The sequence below is a fragment of the Staurois parvus genome, unplaced genomic scaffold (genome assembly GCF_062004578.1).
Source record: "Staurois parvus isolate SC_StPar_1 unplaced genomic scaffold, SC_StPar_1.0 ptg000019l, whole genome shotgun sequence".
Lineage (NCBI taxonomy): Eukaryota > Metazoa > Chordata > Amphibia > Anura > Ranidae > Staurois > Staurois parvus.
Genome location: NW_028317815.1, coordinates 15,866,243 through 15,886,139, shown reverse-complemented (window position 1 = coordinate 15,886,139; position 19,897 = coordinate 15,866,243). Strand labels below are relative to the sequence as shown.

Below are 19,897 nucleotides of genomic sequence, written 5' to 3'. Positions count from 1 at the left end.
AATGAGCAATTCATCTTAGTGCTGGGAGACAGCATGAGGCACTGTGAGTTTTATTGCTTTTATTATTATTATTATTATTATTATTATACAGTATTTTTTTTAAAGCGCCAATAGTTCGCTCAGCGCTGTACATTACAAAGGGGGACAGAACATGTGACAGAACAATACCAATACAATGCAAAACATGAGGGGATTGAGGGCCTTGCTCTTTCGAGCTTACAATCTAGGAGGGAGGGGATGGTGGCACAGGAGGAGATAGCTGTGGGGGATGGAGTGGTAGGAAGAGTGGAGGAGGTCGGCAAGTTAGCAGGGGGTGGGGTAGGCTTCCCTGAAGAGATAGGTTTTCAGGGTGCGCCTAAAGGAGAGGAGAGTAGGTGATAATCTGATGGGTTGGGGCAGGGAGTTCCAGAGGATGGGTGACACCCTGGAGAAGTCCTGGAGGCGGGCATGGGAGGAGGAGACCAGGGAACTAGAGAGAAGGAGGTTTTGTGAGGAGCGGAGTGTGCGTGCTGGGCGGTACTTGGATATTAGGTCAGTAATGTAGTTCGGGGCAGTATGGTGGACAGCTTTGTACGTCAGCGTTAGGATTTTGAATTTGATCCGTTGCGCAATCGGAAGCCAGTGGAGGGATTGGCAGAGGGGGGTGGCGGAGACAGAGCGGTTGGAAAGGTGAATGAGTCTGGCAGCCGTATTCAGGATGACCTGAAGCGGGGATAGCCAGCGGCGAGGCAGGCCAGTGAGGAGGGAGTTGCAGTAGTCGAGTCGTGATATGACCAGGGAGTGGATGAGCTGTTTAGTGGTTTCTGGGGTTAGGAACGTGCGTATTTTGGAGATGTTGCGGAGGTGGAGTCTGCATGAGTTTGTTAAAGATTGGACTTGGGGCTGGAAGGATAGGTTGGAGTCCAGAATGACACCAAGTACTCTGGCCTGCAGGGCGGGTTTGATGGTAGCGTTGTTGGATGTGACGGAGAAGTCAATGGGGGGTGGTGCCCGGGCTGGGGGGAAGACAAGAAACTCGGTTTTGGAGAGGTTCAATTTAAGGAAGTGGAGTGACATCCAGTCTGATATGTCGCTCAGTAGGTGTGTGATTCGGGCTGAGACCGAGGGGGTGAGGTGGGGGGTTGAGAGATAGATTTGTGTGTCGTCGGCATAGAGGTGGTAGTTGAAGCCGTGAGAGTGTATGAGTTGGCCAAGGGAGGAGGTATAGATGGAGAAGAGAAGGGGCCCGAGGACAGAGCCTTGAGGGACCCCAACAGAGAGGGGGAGTGAGGGGGAGGTGGTAGCATTATAGGTAACGCTGAAGGAGCGTTGTGACAGGTAGGATGACAGCCAGGAGAGAGCAGAATCTCTGAGGCCGAGGGAGTGTAGTTTATTGAGGAGGAGGGGGTGGTCGACTGTGTTGAAGGCCGCAGAGAGGTCAAGGAGTAGGAGCACTGAATAGTGGCCATTAGCTTTGGCGGTTAGCAGGTCGTTGGAGAGTTTGAGTAAGGCAGTTTCGGTGGAGTGTAGGGGACGGAAGCCGGACTGTAGGGGATCGAGGAGGTTGTTGTCGTTGAGGTGAGAGCATAGGCGGGCGTAGACTAGGCGCTCGAGGAGTTTAGATGTAAATGGGAGCAGGGAGATGGGTCTGAGGTTGTTCGGGTCATTGGGTTCCAGGGAGGGCTTTTTAAGTATGGGGGTGATGTGTGCATGTTTCAGAGGGGAGGGGAAAGTGCCGGAGGAGAGGGAGAGATTGAAGATGTGGGTGAGGGAGCGTAGGATGGAGGGGGAAGGAGGTCGTAGGAGTTGTGAGGGGATAGGGTCGAGGGGGCAGGTGGTGAGGCGGGCATCAGAGAGGATCTTGGAGACTTCCTCGATGGTAGTAAGGTCAAAGGTGCGGAGTGTTGGGGGAGCTTCAGTATGAGGAATGTAGGGTGGGGTGGAAGAGGAGGTCAGAGCAGTGGTGGGGCCGTGGGAGAGGGGTGATGAGGGGGTAGCTGAGTGAGGGTGAAGGGGGTTGGAGAGAGTTTGAGCAGCAACGAAGTCCCTGCGGGTTATGTCGAGGGGGAGGGGGGATAAGGGGGTAGCTGTGTGAGAGGGGAAGGGTTGAGAGGGCGTGTGAGTTGTGGCAATGTCCTTGCGAATTGTGTCAATCTTGTTTTTGAAGTGATTGGCAATCTCAAGGGCAGTGAGTGAGGTGCTGGGTGGAGGTGGGGGTGGAGAGAGTTGAAGGCGGAGAATAGTCGGCGAGGATTGGAGGAGAGGGCCTTGATGAGGGTCAAGAAGTAGGCCTGTTTGGCAGCATGGAGGGAGGAGGTGTAGGTGTGGAAGGCAGATTTGTAGCGGGTGAAGGCTTGTTGGGATTTGGTTTTGCGCCATAGTCGCTCCAGGGCACGACTGTGTTGTTTGAGGGTTTTGGTGTGATCAGTCTCCCAGGGCTGGAGCGGTCGGGGTCTGATGTTGCGTGTGGTTAAAGGCACTAGTGAGTCAAGGGCTGTTGACAGCGTGTTGTTGTAGGCAGTCATAGCCAAGTCAGGGCAGGACAGGGGGAGGATGCGGTCGTGGAGTTGATCAGCTGCAGAGTGGAGGGAGGCAGGGTTAAGGTTGCGGAGGTTACGGCTGGTAGAGTAGTGTGACATTTGGAGGGGTAGGCGTTGGAGGACGAGGAGATAGAGAAGGTAATCAGGTTGTGGTCAGAGAGAGGAAAGGGGGTGTTAGTGAGGTTGTGGGGAGCGCAGCGGTTGGAGAAGACGAGATCAAGGACATTACCGTCGGAGTGGGTGGTGGATTGTATGCACTGTGCAAGTGTAAAGGAGGAGGTTAAGTGGAGGAGACGGGATGTGTCCGGGTTGTCGAGGTTGACAGGGATGTTGAAATCCCCAAGGATGATGGTGGGTAGCTCAGAGGAGAGGAAGAAGGGTAGCCAGGAGGAGAAGTCATCCAGGAAGCGGGGTATGGATCCAGGAGGCCGGTATATCACAGCAATCTTCAGGGGGGTTGGGGAGAATAGTCGGACGCAGTGGGCCTCGAAGGAGGAGAAGGATAGGGAGGGGGGGTTTGGGAGGACTCGGAAGGTGCTCTGCGGTGACAGGAGCAGACCAACCCCACCACCTTTACGACCGTTGGGCCTGGGTGAGTGGGTCCAGGTGAGACCTCTGTAGGAGAGTGCAGCAGGGGAGGTAGAGTCAGTGGGCTGGATCCAGGTTTCCGTGATCGCTAGGAGGTTGAGGGAACGGGAAACAAAGAGGTCGTGGATGGCGGTAAGCTTGTTGCACACCGATCGGGCATTCAGTAGTGCACATGAAAACGGGGGGGGAGATTTTAGGGAGCAGGGGGACAGATACTAAGTTGCAGCGGGACGTGGAGGCGGGAGGGTGTTGTGCGGGTGAGGGAGGTGGTGGAGGGCCAGGATTCGGGGAGATGTCCCCCGCAGTTATGAGGAGGAGAAGGGTGAGAAAGGTAGCATGGGAGCGGGATGTGCAGGAGCGTGAGAAACTACTAGTGGAGGTGTTGGGGTCAGTGGGAGAGTGGAGTAATAGGAGGAGGTGGTGGGTGCCGTAGAGGGGCGAAAGAAGCAGTGAGGACACAATATACAATTTTATGAATGTTTTTAAATATTAAACAGCGTTACAACGCTATGAAAGTTTTATTGGATTTTATGCCTATGCCGGTATCCATGTCAGAATAAAAGAAGGAGAGTTATGGTGATTGCAGACTGGTCTGGTTGATTAACGAAGAATAATAGTGCTGAAACTCCTTGGGAGCGTGGTGTAGACCCTGGAGAGCTAGAGGATTGAGGCATTGCTGTTGAATAAGCGAGGTGGAGGAGTGTCAGGAGTCAGCACAAGAGAAGACCAGATAAATGTAGCTACACACAGAAACTGGGACCAGACCATGTGTATATATCTGTAGCTTCCCTAGCGGTCTGATTATGTCAGTATTTCTGTGCTCAAAGCAGTACATTTTTTTGCATGGAAATATGTTTTTTTTTATTGTAGGCCTGTAATTTTTAGGAATAACTCACTGAAATCTGTCCAAACAAGAGTCTAGTAAACATTCCGGGTATGATAAAATTTGAAACACGAAATCATAAATTATAATTTAATAAAACATCATAAAAAATAATATAATAATAATTTTAATTCAATAATGTAATCAAACCAAAAACGCTGAAAATTGAAATATAGCGCACATCACTGAGAAAAGTTGCAGAATCGTTTTCAGTGTCTGATGATGAATTTCCCCACGAATCATTATCACTCAATTCTGCAAGTGGTTCTAATTTACTATCGCTGTTCTCTAGCCGGTCTAAAACTGCTTTTGACATAAAGGGACGCTTTTTGGATGCCATGGATGTTTCTCAGTTTTCAGGCAGAAAGAACAGTAAAAATGCAGGCAGAGCACAGGACAAAGCACTAGGAACAAAATGTATGTGAAATGGTTTGATACAGTAATGTTTTACTATGTAATTTTAGTGTATTTAGTGAATGTCACTTTTTGACATTTTTCAAATTTCCCGCCAGTTCAGTCCCCGTACGTCCCGACGCCGCAGGGAACGGAACTCCGAAGGCAAATGCCAGCATCGGCTGGAGGAGATGGCAAGGGACGCTGCAGGGGAGACATCGCGGGAGCGAAGGACAAGGTAAGTGCAGAAGGGATCCTGGAGCAACACTGCAGGGTATTCCTAAGTGTAGCTCGGGGTTACCGCTTGTGGTACTGAAACTTAAGAAGGAGCAAGGCAGCAAGGTAACAGGGAACAGGATATAGGGCAGGAGCAAGAGCAAAAACACCAATTAATGGCAACAGAGTCTCACAGCACAGCATACAGAAAACAAAACAGGAGCAACCTAAACACTGACACAAGGAGCCATAGCAAAAGTGGAATTTAAGTACCCGCTGGTGGACAATAAAACTGCAGCTCTCTGCCCAGAGATCCACAGCACCAGCAGCAGGTGAACAAGGTCGTGACAAGGGGTGCTGGAACCCTCCCATGATCCTAAGCATGTTTTGACCTTAAACAGCGTCTCTATATGTCTGGTGTGTGGTTTGTGAAGGTAGAGGTTGCACACGGTAACTGAGTGCCGGTTTACATATACTCAGATTGGATGTGGTTTGAGCTGCATGCAATCCGCATGACATGTGAAATAACATTGCTTCCTATGGTGTCTGTTCACATATGATTGGTGCACTGGCGGTACAGATTCAGTGCGGTTTGAAAAAGAGTCCTGTCCGATTTCTGAGCAGTGCTGTCAGCTACAGTTGCGGATTACAGGCTATTGACGTCTATAGGAACTGTTTCTAAACAGCACATGTGTGAACAGGATAAAATCCTGCCCTAATCCTGTCCTGAACCTGATGTAAACCTGACATGAACCGCTGAACAACTACTGTGTCAATTAGCTGTGAAACCTGAGCTTCAATCTGCACCGCACATGTGTGAATCAGCTCTGAAGGCCTAAAGTGGAAAGTACAACAGTGGTTGTAAAGCACATTAGGCAATAAGGCACTGTTTTGCATAAGGCACTTTGTGTGGGACTTCTACACATTTTCGGATTTTACTGGTTTGATGCCTGATATATAATCATGTGGTTTTATGTATACAGTGGGAAAATAATTATTTGATCCCCTGCAGATTTTGTAATTTTTCCCACTTAAAAAGAAATGAAGGGTCTATAACTTTTTAGCATAGTTGTATTTTAAATGATAGAGACAGAATATCAACCTAACAAAACAGAAAAAAAAAAACCACATGGATACAAATGCTATAAATTGAGTTGCAGTTCAGTGAGTAAAATAGTATTTGATCCCCTACCAACCAACAATAATTCTGACTCCCACGGACTGGCTATGTGCTGATGTGGTACATAGATTAGTCCTGTCAGTTTAAGAAGGTGGTCCTAAGGACAACTAGTTATGTGTATAAAAGACACCTGTCCACAGAATTTCTTTCTTCCATTCAAACCTCACCCTCCTGGGCAAGCCCAAAGAGCTGTCAAATGACATCAGGGACAAGATTGTAGACTTGCACAAGGCTGGAATGGGCTACAAGATCATCAGCAAGAAGTTTGGTGAGAAGTAGACAACCATTGGAACGATTATTCGCAAATGGAAGAAATACAAAATAACCATCAATCGCCTTGGTATGTAGCTCCATGCAAGATTTCGATTCATGGGGTAAGGATGATCATGAGAAGAGTGAGGGATCAGCCCAGAACTACATGGGAGGAGCTTGTGAATTATCTCAAGGCAATTGGGACCACAGTCACCAAATAAAGCATTGGTAACACAATACACCGCCATGGATTGAAGGCCCATCTGAAGTTTGCCAGTGTACATCTAAACAATTCAGAGAAGGATTGGGAGAAAGTGCTATGGTCAGATGAGACGAAAATTGAGCTCTTTGGCATTAACTCAACTTGTGTTTGGAGGAACAAAAATGCTGACTATGATCCTAATAACACCATCCCTACACTCAAGCATGGGGCTGTTTCTCTGCTAAAGGTACAGGCCAACTTTGCAGCATTGAATGGCTAATGGACAGGGCCATGTATTGTAAAATCTTGGATGAGAACCTTCTTTCCCCAGCCAGAACACAGAAGATGGGTCGTGGATGGGTCTTCCAGCATGACAATGACCCATAGCATACCACCCAGGCAACAAAGGAGTGGCTCAAGAAGAAGCACATTAAGGTCATGGAGTGGCCTAGCCAGTCTTCAGACCTTAATCCTATAGAAAATGTATAGAGGGAGCTGAAATATCAAGTTACCAAGTGACAGCCAAGTAACCTTAAGGGCTTAGAGAAGATCTGTAAAGAAGAGTGGACCAAAATCCCTCCTGAGATGTGTGCCTACCTGATAACCAACTACAAGAAATGTCTTACCTCTGTGCTTGCCAACAAGGGTTTCTTCACCAAGCACTAAGTCATGATTTGCTTGGGGAGCAAATACTTATTTTACGCACTGAACTGCCACTCATATTATAACATTCGTATCATGTGTTTTTTTGGATTTTTGGTTGATATTCTGTCTTTAAAATACATCTATGATAAAAATTATAGATCATTTCTTTGTAAGTAGGTGAACTACACTGTAAACTGAGGGCATTTTTGTATATAGTATTGAGCACACTTTATATATAATTATTTATTCATTTTATATATAGGGGCTTTTCTACTCACGTTGGTGGAATTTTTTGTACTTTGGCTAGGTGCTGTATTTTTATAACTTAGATTTTAATCTTAGGCCCAGTTTAATACAGTTTTAGTTTAGATTAAATTCTACTTTTTTTCTACTTTTGTAGTTCTAATCATAAAACAATTGTGATTACAATAGATACAACATATTTACTTACTATCCACAGCAGCAATGTACATGTCCACCTCAACCTTGATAAATTCTTTTAAAATCTGTAAAAATGGCATAATTTGCACAGAAATTAATTATAATGATATACATATATGACTAAATTTACCATCTGTGAATTATATTTTTATGAGTAAGGTTTTGAATAGAGAACATCAGTAAACCACATTCCATTATCCAGGCCATTTAGAAATTGATCTATCTTACCATATTCCTTACCTGCAGATGGTAGATCAAGTAGATATGATACTGCCAAAGCAAGTGTTCCATATAAATTAGTAGATATCTTTTCTGCACTATTTCTGAAATGTTTTCATCAGTCATAGCAAATATTTTATATCTAAGATTTTAACAGTAAAATTCTGTGGCTCTTTGTACTCTATGTGGCAAATTTTCAAGAGGTAGAATAAGAAATGTACCCACTTCCTATTCATATATATTTTGCTGCCTTCAATTTGAAATAAGTTTTACATTTACCCATTTGAAATTAATCTTAATGTTATTTATCAACAAGAGATTATGTGTATTTGCCTGATGTAATGCTGCCACTCTTGAGTCTTTTTCTAAAGCAAACCTAGCTGTTTATATATTTATAATACAGTAAAATATGTTGATAATTAAATACATTGAAAATACCCATGTCTTCACTTCTTAGTAGAACAATTGATTTAAAAAATAACTGAAAACTGTGCAATCATATATAAAGGAAGCAGATGGGAAGGGGTTAACAATTAAAACAATATAAAAATATGTTTTTAAACATTGGAGAGTAACAGGAAAAATGTAGCCAGCTGCTTATGCTATGGTATTCAGTTGATGAAGAGCAGGGCCGAAACAAGGGATCGGCAGGAAGAATGGCTGCTCTGGGTGCATTGTTTTACTGTAGGGATGGAGGTGACTTCTTTATGTTAAAAGGCTAGGCAATTTGGTATCTGGTCAGTTTGGGCACTGGATGGCCTTGTCCCAGCACTGATGAAGAGGCCTATGTTAAGCTGGTAATCATGTTCAAAGGAGACAGGAAACAGAACATGCAACATTTTTTAAATTAAAAAATGCTAGCATGTGCTTGAATTTTGATATTTAATAAATTATTACAAAAACTTTGATCAATATCTAGCAAACATTCTTGTTGCTGGTGCAATTTTTTTGGCAAACTCTAGAAAATATTACCCTTATATTTAATTTTATCTAAATTTGATGTGATTGTAAAGGGATAATGTATTTTCAAGATCAATTTAATCCCTATATAAATATAAATAAAACATCTACTATATTAATGGAATACTGTATATACTGGCCTTTCACTATGGAGGTGCAACCACCATCATCACAGCATTCTTTTAAATACAGTAGAGTTAATTTACTAAGTAGAGATGTTCACTTTGCAAAGTAAATGTTCACTGAACTTAGCAAAACAATGATGTGATGTTCACTTTAGATACTTAATCATTTGCAGGGGAAATTAAAAAAAACAGAATTTCTTTTTGCACATTGCTGGATGATTGCGGAGAAAACAGTGTCACTTTATTTACTAAGCATGCACGTTTACTGTGTAAAGTGAACAGTTTCTACCCTGTTAGTAACATAAAGGCTGTTCACTTTGAAAAGAGTATGTTAACTTTGCAAAGCAAAGATTAATCTACACGTTCTTTGAATACTGAGCCATATTCTAGAGAAAGTAAAAAATAGATTGTTTTTAGTACATAAATGGTTACTGGAAATGAGCAAACCTACATTTTTTATAATTAGAGAACATTCCTTTTATTAAATTAATATTTTCTGTTAATAAATCAACACCCATGATCTGATCAACTTTTATTTGTACTTTCTGTACTTACTTTTATGAGTCTTGAATAACTACGCTGTCTATATTTGGTCTTTAGGAGCTATTTATTTTAATGATTGCCCTTTTGATTTTATATTACGTAGAATATTTTTACAAGGTTCAGTTTACAGGTAAGTTGCCTTAATTTGGTGGCCAGGGAAGAATTGTGCCCATTTTTTACTATACACCATTTCATTAAAAAAGCTAGGTTTAGTAAACTTTAAATGCAAAAGTGCAATTTTTGCCAATATGTACTATATTCTGCCAATGTGTACTATATAACAAAACACTTCTTATACACTTACCCCTTTCAATGCTTTCATTCCAGACATATCGATGAAAGATACTGCTCCAAAATCAAGTATCAAACTGTGAATATCAATTCTGGGAACCATGATGTTATTTGGTAGATCAGAATTCCAGTCAATGACAATAGGCAGATCTTCTGTGTTTATTGGTTTGTCCAGCTCTTCAATCCTGTTATTGTCAAGTTCATCTTCATCTTCATCTAACTCTTTATAATCATATGATGTGCAGACCACACCTCTCTGTAGAACATTTTATAGAAAATATTATTTCTATTCTGAAAATATTTTTGTTCACTTTTAGTGCACAACACCTTCAGAACCCTACTGTACAAAGGTTAAACCTCTCTAAAACAGTCTAGAACACAGGTTCTCGACTAGTGCAACATGCACCCCTGTGGTAACTTCTGATGAGTTCAACATCTGCTTCTTTTAGTCACTTCTTCATAAATGCTTTAGAAAATTACAAATCATTATGGAATAAATATCAGTGTGTATTTTAGCTGTTTAGAAACATAATGGATCTTTTTGAAAGCTGACGTTCTGACTTGTTCCTCCTGCTGTCCTCCATGTTATTACAGGAGATGACATTGACAGAAGGAACCAGTGATAGCTGTGGGGGCCCAGCTGATTGACCTTCCCAGAATTGTAGGTTTCCCAGCAGACTTGGGGATAATTTATCACAAACGTGAGTTCAGCGGGGTGGATAGCCTAAAAGGTAGGTATTATAGGTACACAGGGTATAGGGGTAGGTACTCCCCACTTCTGAGTCACCCTTTGTCTCTGCCCCCTATCCACCTCCGAGCACTGTCCCTTGGTTCAACCCCCTACCCACTTCCCAGTACCACCCCTTTTAGAGAAAACAGAGCCAAGTACGATTTTGTGGTGCTAAGTAATTTGATTGTAATTTGCAAGTGATAACATGAAAACATACAGTTCCCACCCCAATTTGAAATATCAAATTAAAAATTGCTGTCTTATCAATGTATACAGAAATACCAGAATACAGGGATCAGGTTCAGATTAAATATGGGTTCAAGGTGAACCAAAGCCATTCAGAGTGTGTGGTCTCAGCAAACAAATGCAGCAAATTCGCCCTTCCACCATCAACTGTAATGATAATGAACTTCAGAGACCTTTGATCAGCTGCCTTTAGAATTACCAATAATATGGTATTTACTATGTGCCAATCCCTTCACTATAAAGGGGGGGCACAGAACATAGTGTCAGTGTATTGGGAGAAGCTGCAGGGAAAGGATAGGGAAAGTTGCAGAGAAAGAAATTCAGGGTCAGCTAGGAAACTGTACTCTGAATAATAGCTCATTGGTCAATCAAACCATTGACCCATTTGCTGTGGGTTTTTTTTATTATTATTTTTATTATTATTATTGTGGTTTTTTTTACTTTATAATTTAGTTGATTTGAGATCATTTGAAAGAAAATTAAAACTAAGTGGAAAACAGTATGAGCCTAAACCACTGCACATTATATCACTTATATTAAATGCACCCTCTATCCCCACAGATAAAATAAGTTAGGCAGGCAACAATTTGGCCTATTATGCCTCATGAAAACTTTCCTGCTCCTGGCCACATTTCTCTATCCTGTGCATCATTATAAAACCATATTCGTGTTTCTTATCTCTAGTATATTTGGACCTAAAAATGCTATTTGAAATTGTCCCGCTGCTGGCCTACTTTCTCCTTCTGTATCCTCAGCAGTATTTTCATTTTTGTAATAATCCCCACATGTGTTCTTTGTCTCTGGTAAATTTTTACCTAAAGTTTTAATTTAAATAATCCTGCTGGCCTATTTTTCACTGCTGCATCTTCTGAGGTCTCTCAATTTTTAGGCCCAGTTCGCACTAGTGCATTTGAGCGAGCACAGCATCCCATTCATTTGAATGGGCTGTTGTGCCCACGTTTCACGCAAGGAAAAGGTGCATGCACCTTTTCCAAAATGCATCCACAGGGAAACTACATGGTCTTTTTGACCATGTGCTTTCTGTGCGATGATCGTGCGGCGGGAGAAATGCGTGGGGATGCCATTCAGAGTAAATGGCATCCCCTCGTGCCTCACCAGAGAAACACGATGTGGCTGTGGGTGCGGGAACAAGTATGATTCCTGCACCTGCAACCAGCCCGCAGCTGCATATTATTGTGAACCAGGCCTGAATAAGAGTTTGATAGAAATTCCCTTTTAATCTCCAGTGAAGTACAAATGTAAAAACAATAAGTATGAAATGTAATCCTATATCAGATACTGTTGACCATTAAAAGGGACAATACACATTTATAAAAAAAAATGTGGCTAAAAAGGCAACATTGAAAATACAGAAATCCTTTAAATAACATGCTTAGGGAATGCCTTAAAGTGGTTCTAGAGGCTGAAGGTTTTATTTTATCTTCATGCATCGCATGCATGAAGGTAAAAAAACCTTCAATGTGCAGCTCCCCCCTCAGCCTACTTACCTGAGCCAATCTTAATCTAGTGATGTGCACAAGAGCAGCTGTTCTCCTTGTTCTCTCCCTCCTCATTGGCTGAGACACCGAAGCGGGAGCAATTGGCTCCCACTGCTGTCAATCAAAGCCAGTAAGGAGGGATTGGGGGGTGGGCCCGAGCCGCACTCTGTGTGTCAGACTAGTTTGCTCTGGCAACATTCAGCAGGGGGAAGGAGCCAGGAACGCCAGCAGAGGACCCGAGAAGAAGAGGATCGGGACTTCTCTGTGCAAAACCATTGCACAGAGCAGGTAAGTATGACATGTTTATTATTTTTAAAAACACATTTGAACCTTTCCAATCGCTTTGAAGCTGAAAGTGCTGTTATACAACAGTCCAATGTAATTATTTAAATAAACAAATGTAATTAAAAGGCATGAGATCTGCTTTAAAATGCCACCTAGATCCTTATCCAGGTATACAGTTTGGTGGGCAGGAAAGGAAGGGCAGTGAACGTGTAGTCCCCTTCCTGTCTATACTTGGCCAATTTCCTTTTGAAATTGGGGGATGGCTTGCAAGGGGGGGCATCAGATATATAGCTCCTCCTAGGCAAATGAGTACATAGGTGATACAATGATATCACCTAGGATCCCTGGCACTGTGTTTACAGCAGTGCTGGGAATCTGTCACTTAATGATTAGAGTGCAGCAGGGAAACAACGTCGGGTGGCGAGTAATTGAGGTGGCGGGGACACATCAATAGACAGTGGAACCTCAAGACGGATGATGGATTTACGTCTGGAGAGACTATTTAAACTATTTTTGAGTTATTATGAGACTTTTTCAAGGTGTCTTGGTGTTTGTTTACAATGAACTTTTTTGGGAGGGGAATGAACAATAAGGTGTTTTAACAAATCCCTGTACACATTTTCCTGGGAGGGGTAGATATCTGAGGACCAGAAGTCCCCCTACAAATCCCTACATCCTTTTTAGCTGCCACCCCCTTTCCTGGCCTCCCAGGCTATATGTTAAAGGACTACGTCATGCTATTTCATATCAGCAGTTGTAGTCTTAAGGCATCCCTCAAGTTATTTAAAGGGTTTGTGTATTTTAAGTGGTGCCTTTTAAGCTGCTTGAAACACCCTATCCCAACTGAAAGGTTTTTTTTTTTTTGCAGAATTATTTATTTATAGGTACTTGTATAGTGCGGACAATTTACGCAGCTCTTTACATATATGTTTTGGTACATAGCCCCCTTGAATTCAGTGGTGTTTATAGTGCATAGAAATATCTACTTACTGGCGTGACTTGTAGCTCTCCCTTCTTTACCAGCTTCCTGATTTTTCTCAGAGCCTTATTTCGCTTACGAAGCACCCACATTGGATTAAAGCCAGCCTGAGCACAATAAGAACGTTAGATAAAAGAGTATAGGCAGAATATTAGTACGGAAATTAGATCAAACCAAAGGAAAAACTTACTGCAGCAATGAGTTTCTCTTTGAAGAATTCACTATTGGCAAAGAAAACAGGAGCTGGGCATCTGAAGATCTTAACTCCTTTAGGCTCACAAATCTGGCACAAAAAAAAATGAATTAAGCTTAAGCCCAGCTGAACTTTAAATCAGCCAAATACATTCCAGGCACATCAAAACAAAAGGTGTGCTGATTGGAGAGATTTAGCTCTGACTTATCAGTGGCTTGTTGGACCTCTACAGAGAATCCACCGATTCCTCAAAGAAAGAAAGAGTCTATCTCTACAGCATGTTGGCAGAGGACAGTCTTTTCTATTCAAGTTGGAATTGCTTTCCAAAGAAAACAACAGTTTGTTGCCTGATTGGACAAAAATTGATTTGATAATTTAGGTAAGTGTTCATATGACATAGTTTTGGGTAGATCACATGATTCATTTGTTTTTATTTCAACCAGCAGGTTGAACGAAAAAAAAATTAGCTTATTCCCCTATCCATACATTTAAAGTGGATGGGGAATCCTCCTGCTGTGCTATTGTTGGCAGGGAGCCTTCCCTGCCTTCAGAATACAAGGATCAGTGTTGGTGGCCATAGCTGGGAGCACTGATACTTTGGGAAAAACCTAACAGGCTGGTTGTACACAAGTTGATGAATAGGTTGACTTATGTACAACCAGCTAGCCAATACATGGATTAAAATTATTCCAGTCCCTACTGAACCAGCTGAATTTCAATCAATGTATGGTCTAGTTAAGATTATGCACATGATTTGTTTTGAAGCAACTAAAAAGTATTTAAATGATTTAAACTGAAAATTAAGTTGGGCTTTAGTCCTTGTTCACACTGGTGTTGCTAGTGTTACACACTGATATTGGTGTGGTGTGAACAGGGCACATTGAGAACAACTGTTATCTTTGTGTCCTTGCAGCACGTGTGCAGAAAAACGAATATCTCTGCACACTGGTGTGAATGAAGCCTAAAACTCACTGAAATGAGCATGAAAGCCCTGGTTCACACTATCCCACAGAATCACACCTGTTCCTGCACCCACAACCACCCTCAGCCTTATCACACTGCTCTTGTGAAACGTGCATTGCTGCCATTCATTCTGAATGGCACCCCCACGCATCTCAGCCCACAGTGTGATCGGAACTGCAGGGAGATCCTAAAGATGCTTTTTTTAAAAGGTACATGCACCATTTTTTTGTGTGAAACATGAGCAAATGCAGGTTGTGTGGCCAGCACTAGTGCAAACCTAGCCGAAAACTGATTGTCACAGACACTGGCTGTAGAGACCTTTTCTATTCACATTCTTCACCCTGTTATTTGTTATATTCCCATTTTTGAAGGATTGTTTTCTTGTATTTGTCCTAAAGACAATTCCTGTTTTTTTTTTACATGTTCCTTGAAAGAGCTGGTCACATTGGTCTCTGCTCTGTAGTCCTATGTAGGTGCCAGACTGTCTGGGGCGGGAGCCCTGACTAATCAAAGCTGTTCTGGGTGTCTGACTGTTGATTAGCTTACCATTCATTAGATCACTGTTTAATTAGGTTTCTGTTAATTGCTAGCTGTTCATTAGATGTACTATTAGATGGATGATGATATTACGTTTTAAAGTTTGCATTGTTTAGGATAGTGTGAACAAGCACTTTTCTGATTTTGTGTGGTATAAATTATGTGTGAATTTTCAATAAAAATTGTTCCTTTTTGCACCTAAGTTTTTGGGTGCAATTCTCAGCTATAATACCTTGTTCCTGTGTTCCAGCAGCAAGGAAGCAGCTCTCTGGCAGGAGGCACCCAGGCGGGTGCCAGGTGATCCGTCACACTGATTAAACTCGTGTCTCTGCAAGTGAAATCTGTATGTTTTTTCCAGCAGTTTTTCTGCATGTATGGTGTGAACGAGGCCTTGAAGTAGAACTAAACCCATTGATTTAACAGTTTAAAAAAACAGTTACATTCCTGGCACATGCTGTGAATGATAACTGTTACATTTGCTGGCGCTCTTAACCAAACTGTCAAACCATCAAATGGCTGGTGCTGCACATGATCACATGTGCAGCACCATGACAGTTGAAGATCAAACTAAGATGGCAGCTTCCTTAGCAGAAAATGATAGGAGGGTTTAGTTCCGTTTTAATCAAAAAGTGTAAATACAGTGTGCAAACTACAATAATCTATAGCATACAAACATAATGTATACCTCATTAAACTGACTTTTGCAAACTGAAATTTTATTGGCTGCTATGGATTCTGCACATTACCATTGTACTTTCAACTGCTTTAGTTCATAAGTAAAATGTTAGTTATAATTTTGCCAAGACTTACTTCATAAAAATCTTTCCTGTTTTTGTAGATGTCGGTTTTTTCAATATTGGCTAATACTGTAAACTTGGGGCTGCAAAATAAAAAAAAGGTTTTAGTATGTATTGGTCACAACATCACTAATGTCGTATGACAAGCATGAACAAAGACGTTAGCAGAAGCAAGACTAATAAATGTTGATTGATTTGAATATTTAAAATTTTGATTGCTGCTGTAAAGTGTGAACACAACTGTGTCTGTAAATACAACCACATCCAGGGGATGCTCTCCTAAGCGCTCAATATGTGCAGACACAGCATTTCATTGGCAGACCAAATAAATCATAACTTTTATCACTTGCCAAAATACACTTCAAGAGCCCAAAAAGCATAAAAGAAGAAAGAAAATAGTATATTTCTGGTAATTTAGACCAAACTGAGGAAAATTGCAACCCCGGGGCCACATCCAGCATTTAGCTATCCCTAGCTGGCCCTCGATGCCTCCACTGTCAGCATGCTTCACTGAGGAAGCTGGCAGGCTTAGAGAGGCAAGTTGACAGATGCCCATGCTGAGAACTGCAAGAACTGGAAGTAGAGAACCTTATGAGCTGATCAATACAGCAGGGGGCTTAGTTCTGGTGGGACAACATTGCCTAGGAGCAGGGGCGGACTGACCATTTGGAAACTCGGGCACTGCCCGAGGGCCCAGGGTCAGTAGGGTGCCCCATGAGATGCCCCTGGTACCTTTTTCATAGGCTTTTTTGAGTTTGGGCAAGAACACAGGGGCCATATGATTCTGTATTGCCCGGTGGCCCCATGAGTTGTCAGTCCGCCCCTGCCTAGGAGACTTTCTTCAACCACTCTGCTATCTGGCCAAATTCTTCCTCTGTCAGTGCCTGCATGCTGCAAACCCCAGGAGCTGCATTCCTGATTTTCACTCCAGGTCAGGACCTGCAGAAATCTCTAATGTATTGATGTTAGGCTCTCTCCTTTCTGTCACAGTGCTTTTCAGGCATCCTCACCACTTGATTTAATCCTATAGCACTGCACTACCGAGCTGCAATCCCATGCATTGCACATGGTTGTGCAGTGGCCCCATTGGACTCAATAGCCAAGGTTGATAAGCAGTGCCATATTTCAGACTCTGCAGCCCAAATTAAAAATGCTGAGGCCACAGAGCAAAGCATCACAGCAGCGGCATGTGAACAGGCCCTTCCGACTGTTATTTTACAGTTTGGGTGGGTGGCTGGGGATCGGTAAAACCTACCACTCCCTGACTGCCCATTTGAAAGAGACCTATTTCATAAGCAGTTGTACTTATTATTCCTAGTGCCAGGTGTTTGTTTTCTATATTTTTACATACTTTTGGACCACTCCAGGGCCAAAATCAATATTGAGCAGAGTTAAGTTTGGCCCTCCACAACTGTCGTAGTTTCTCCTGTTGCCTCTTGGGAAAATGAATTGCCTACCTCTGATTTATACAGTACAGTAGCCCCTTTCACACAAGCTTTGTCCGTCCAACCAGTAGGGGTTCCATGAACAGATTCTCTGCTGAATCTGAGCCAACCAATATGGATGCCACTTTTGTGATATCGACTTTAAAGACTTTTTATGGTGAGTTTTTTTGGACCTATATGTGCTCAGAGGTAACCAGATGTAAACATATACACGTCCATTTACATCTGCCTGCCCATAGACTTACACAGAGCTTTTGTTCAGATCTGCCAGAAAAACTTGCAGGCAGATCTGAGCTGAACGACTATATGAAAGAACTCTACGATAATTGCCTATGTAAATATGTTTTTCTGCAAGATCAGGCAGCATTTTATATGTTAAGATACAAACTGTGATTTCTCTTTGTAAGGCATGTAAAGATGCTTCTATTTATCTAGCATAATAAAATAGGCAAGTTCACTTACAATTGCACACGGAACACCACGGTCAGAAGTTCAATTCCCACACCAACAGCGAGGCCAAGATCCAGACCAAGAATTACAGAGGCTAGGAATGTCAATATCCAGACAAGCTGTCAGGAAAACACACAGTTTAATCTGTAGTGATCAGAATAAGCACAACCAGGGGCAGACAGGTGGACCTGATTGGACTGATCATGTGAAAAGGGCCAAAGCTGCTTACATACTGCAGTGCACCTGTGGCTTTCCTACGGGTTACCTGTACTTTGCCATAGAATTCTATTACATACTGCAGGTGTGGTGCACTTTCTGAAAGTGCACCACAACTTCTGCATTCAGGAGTTTTGGTGTGCTTTCAGAAACTGCACAAAACCTGCAGGATATAATAAAAGTCTATGGCTCAGTGCAGGTAACCCACAGGATCACTGCGCTGCACCTGTGGATCAGTTTGAATGCAGCCCAGAGTAACCAGTGCAGAACTAGAACAGATATGCCCATTGCTTTGTGGTTTTAATTAAAAAAAACCTGACCTTTAAACACAATCTTCACTTCAGGAGTCACCCTGCAGGTATCGCTGGCTGTTGCTATCCCAGGCAGAGTGCATTTGGTATCATTCCACCTGTAACAGGAGCCGGCGCTATACAGAGAGCATTGGTTCTGCTCTCTACTGCAGCCACATGCTTCTTCTTCTGCCGGCTCCATTCTCAACACTGATGCTCTGGGATGCTGGGTCAGGGACCCGTGATCTGGGTATGCTGACCCCTCATCCCAGAGCAGGAGGCCACATCAGAGGGCTCCATGGGACAGCAGTTGGGCACCCCTGATCTAGAGTTGCAAGAAAAAGTATGTGAACCCCCTGGGATTACGTGGAGTTTTGCATGAATTGGGCATAAAATGTGCTCTGAACGTCATCTAAGTCACAACAATAGAGGAACACAGTCTGCTGAACATAATACTACACAAACATTAGATGTTGCCATAGTTTAATTGCACATAACATGTAAACATTCACAGTGCAGGGAGGAAAAAGTATGTGAGGCCCTAGCTTAATGACGTCTCCCAGAGCTAACTGGAGCCAGGAGTGAGCCAACCTTGACTCCAATTAGTGTGATGATATTGGATGTGTTGCTGACAGCTGTCCTGCCCTTAAAAAACACACACCTGTTTTGGGTTTACTGGTTTCAAGAAGCACTGTCTGATGTGAACCATGCCTCGCAGAAAAGAGCTCTCAGAAGACCTACGATCAATAATTGTTGACTTGCATGAAGCTGGAAAGGGTTACAAAAGTATCTCCAAAAGCCTTGATGTTCATGTGTCCATGGTAAGACAGACTGTCTACAAATGGAGAAAGTTTAGCACTGTTGCTACTCTCCCTAGGCGTGGTCGTCCTGTAAAAATGACTGCAAGAGCACAGCGCAGAATGCTGCATGAGGTAAAGAAGAATCCCAGAGTGTCAGCTAAAGACCTACAGAAATCTCTGGCACATGCTAACATTTTTGTTGACACATCTACAATAAGGAAAACATTAAACAAGAATGGAGTACATGGGAGGACACCACCGAGGAAGCCATTGCTGTCCAAAAAGAATATTGCAGCACGTTTGAAGTTTGCAAAAGAGCACCTGGATGTTCCACAGCACTACTGGCAAAATATACTGTGGACAGATGAAACCAAGATTGAGTTGTTTGGGAAGAACACACAACACTATGTGTGGAGAAAAAAAGGCACAGCACACCAACATCAAAACCTCATCCCCACTGTAAAGCATGGCGGAGGGAGCATCATGGTTTGGGGCTGCTATGCTGCCTCAGGGCCTGGACGGATTGTTGTCATTAATGGGAAAATGAATTCCAGAGTTTATCAAGACATTTTGCAGGAAAACGTACGACCATCTGTCCGCCAACTGAAGCTCCGCAGAGGATGAGTGATGCAACAGGACAATGACCCAAAGCATACAAGTAATTCAACAAAACAATGGCTGCAACAGCACAGAATACGCCTTCTGGAGTGGCCCAGTCAGAGTCCTGACCTCAACCCGATTGAAATGCTGTGGCATGACCTTAAGAGAGCGATTCACACCAGACATCCCAAGAATATTGCTACACTGAAACAGTTTTGTGAAGAGGAGTGGTCCAAAATTACTCCAGATTGTTGTGCAGGTCTGATCTGCAACTACAGCAAACGTTTGGTTGAGGTTATTGCTGCCAAAGGAGGGTCAACCAGTTATTAAGTCCAAAGGTTCACATACTTTTTCCTCCCTGCACTGTGAATGTTTACATGTTATGTGCAATTAAACCATGGCAACATCTA

At 42.8% G+C, this 19,897-nt stretch overlaps 1 protein-coding gene across 2 annotated transcripts in view; it reads right to left on the bottom strand.

Annotated features, from left to right (window-relative positions):
• LOC149472904 (chloride anion exchanger-like) overlaps positions 1–19,897 on the bottom strand; it is an 87,868-nt gene that overhangs the window by 11,207 nt on the left and 56,764 nt on the right. For both annotated transcript variants that reach the window (XR_016313896.1, XM_089685125.1), the window contains exons 13-18: positions 17,594–17,700; positions 15,700–15,769; positions 13,387–13,479; positions 13,208–13,303; positions 9,471–9,713; positions 7,330–7,384 (exon numbers count right to left, since the gene is read on the bottom strand). Coding sequence is in view for 1 of the 2 variants with exons in the window: in XM_089685125.1 (XP_089541251.1) it covers positions 7,330–7,384; positions 9,471–9,713; positions 13,208–13,303; positions 13,387–13,479; positions 15,700–15,769; positions 17,594–17,700 (664 nt within the window). In the remaining variant the exon portion in view is untranslated. The remainder of the gene's footprint in view (positions 1–7,329; positions 7,385–9,470; positions 9,714–13,207; positions 13,304–13,386; positions 13,480–15,699; positions 15,770–17,593; positions 17,701–19,897) is intronic.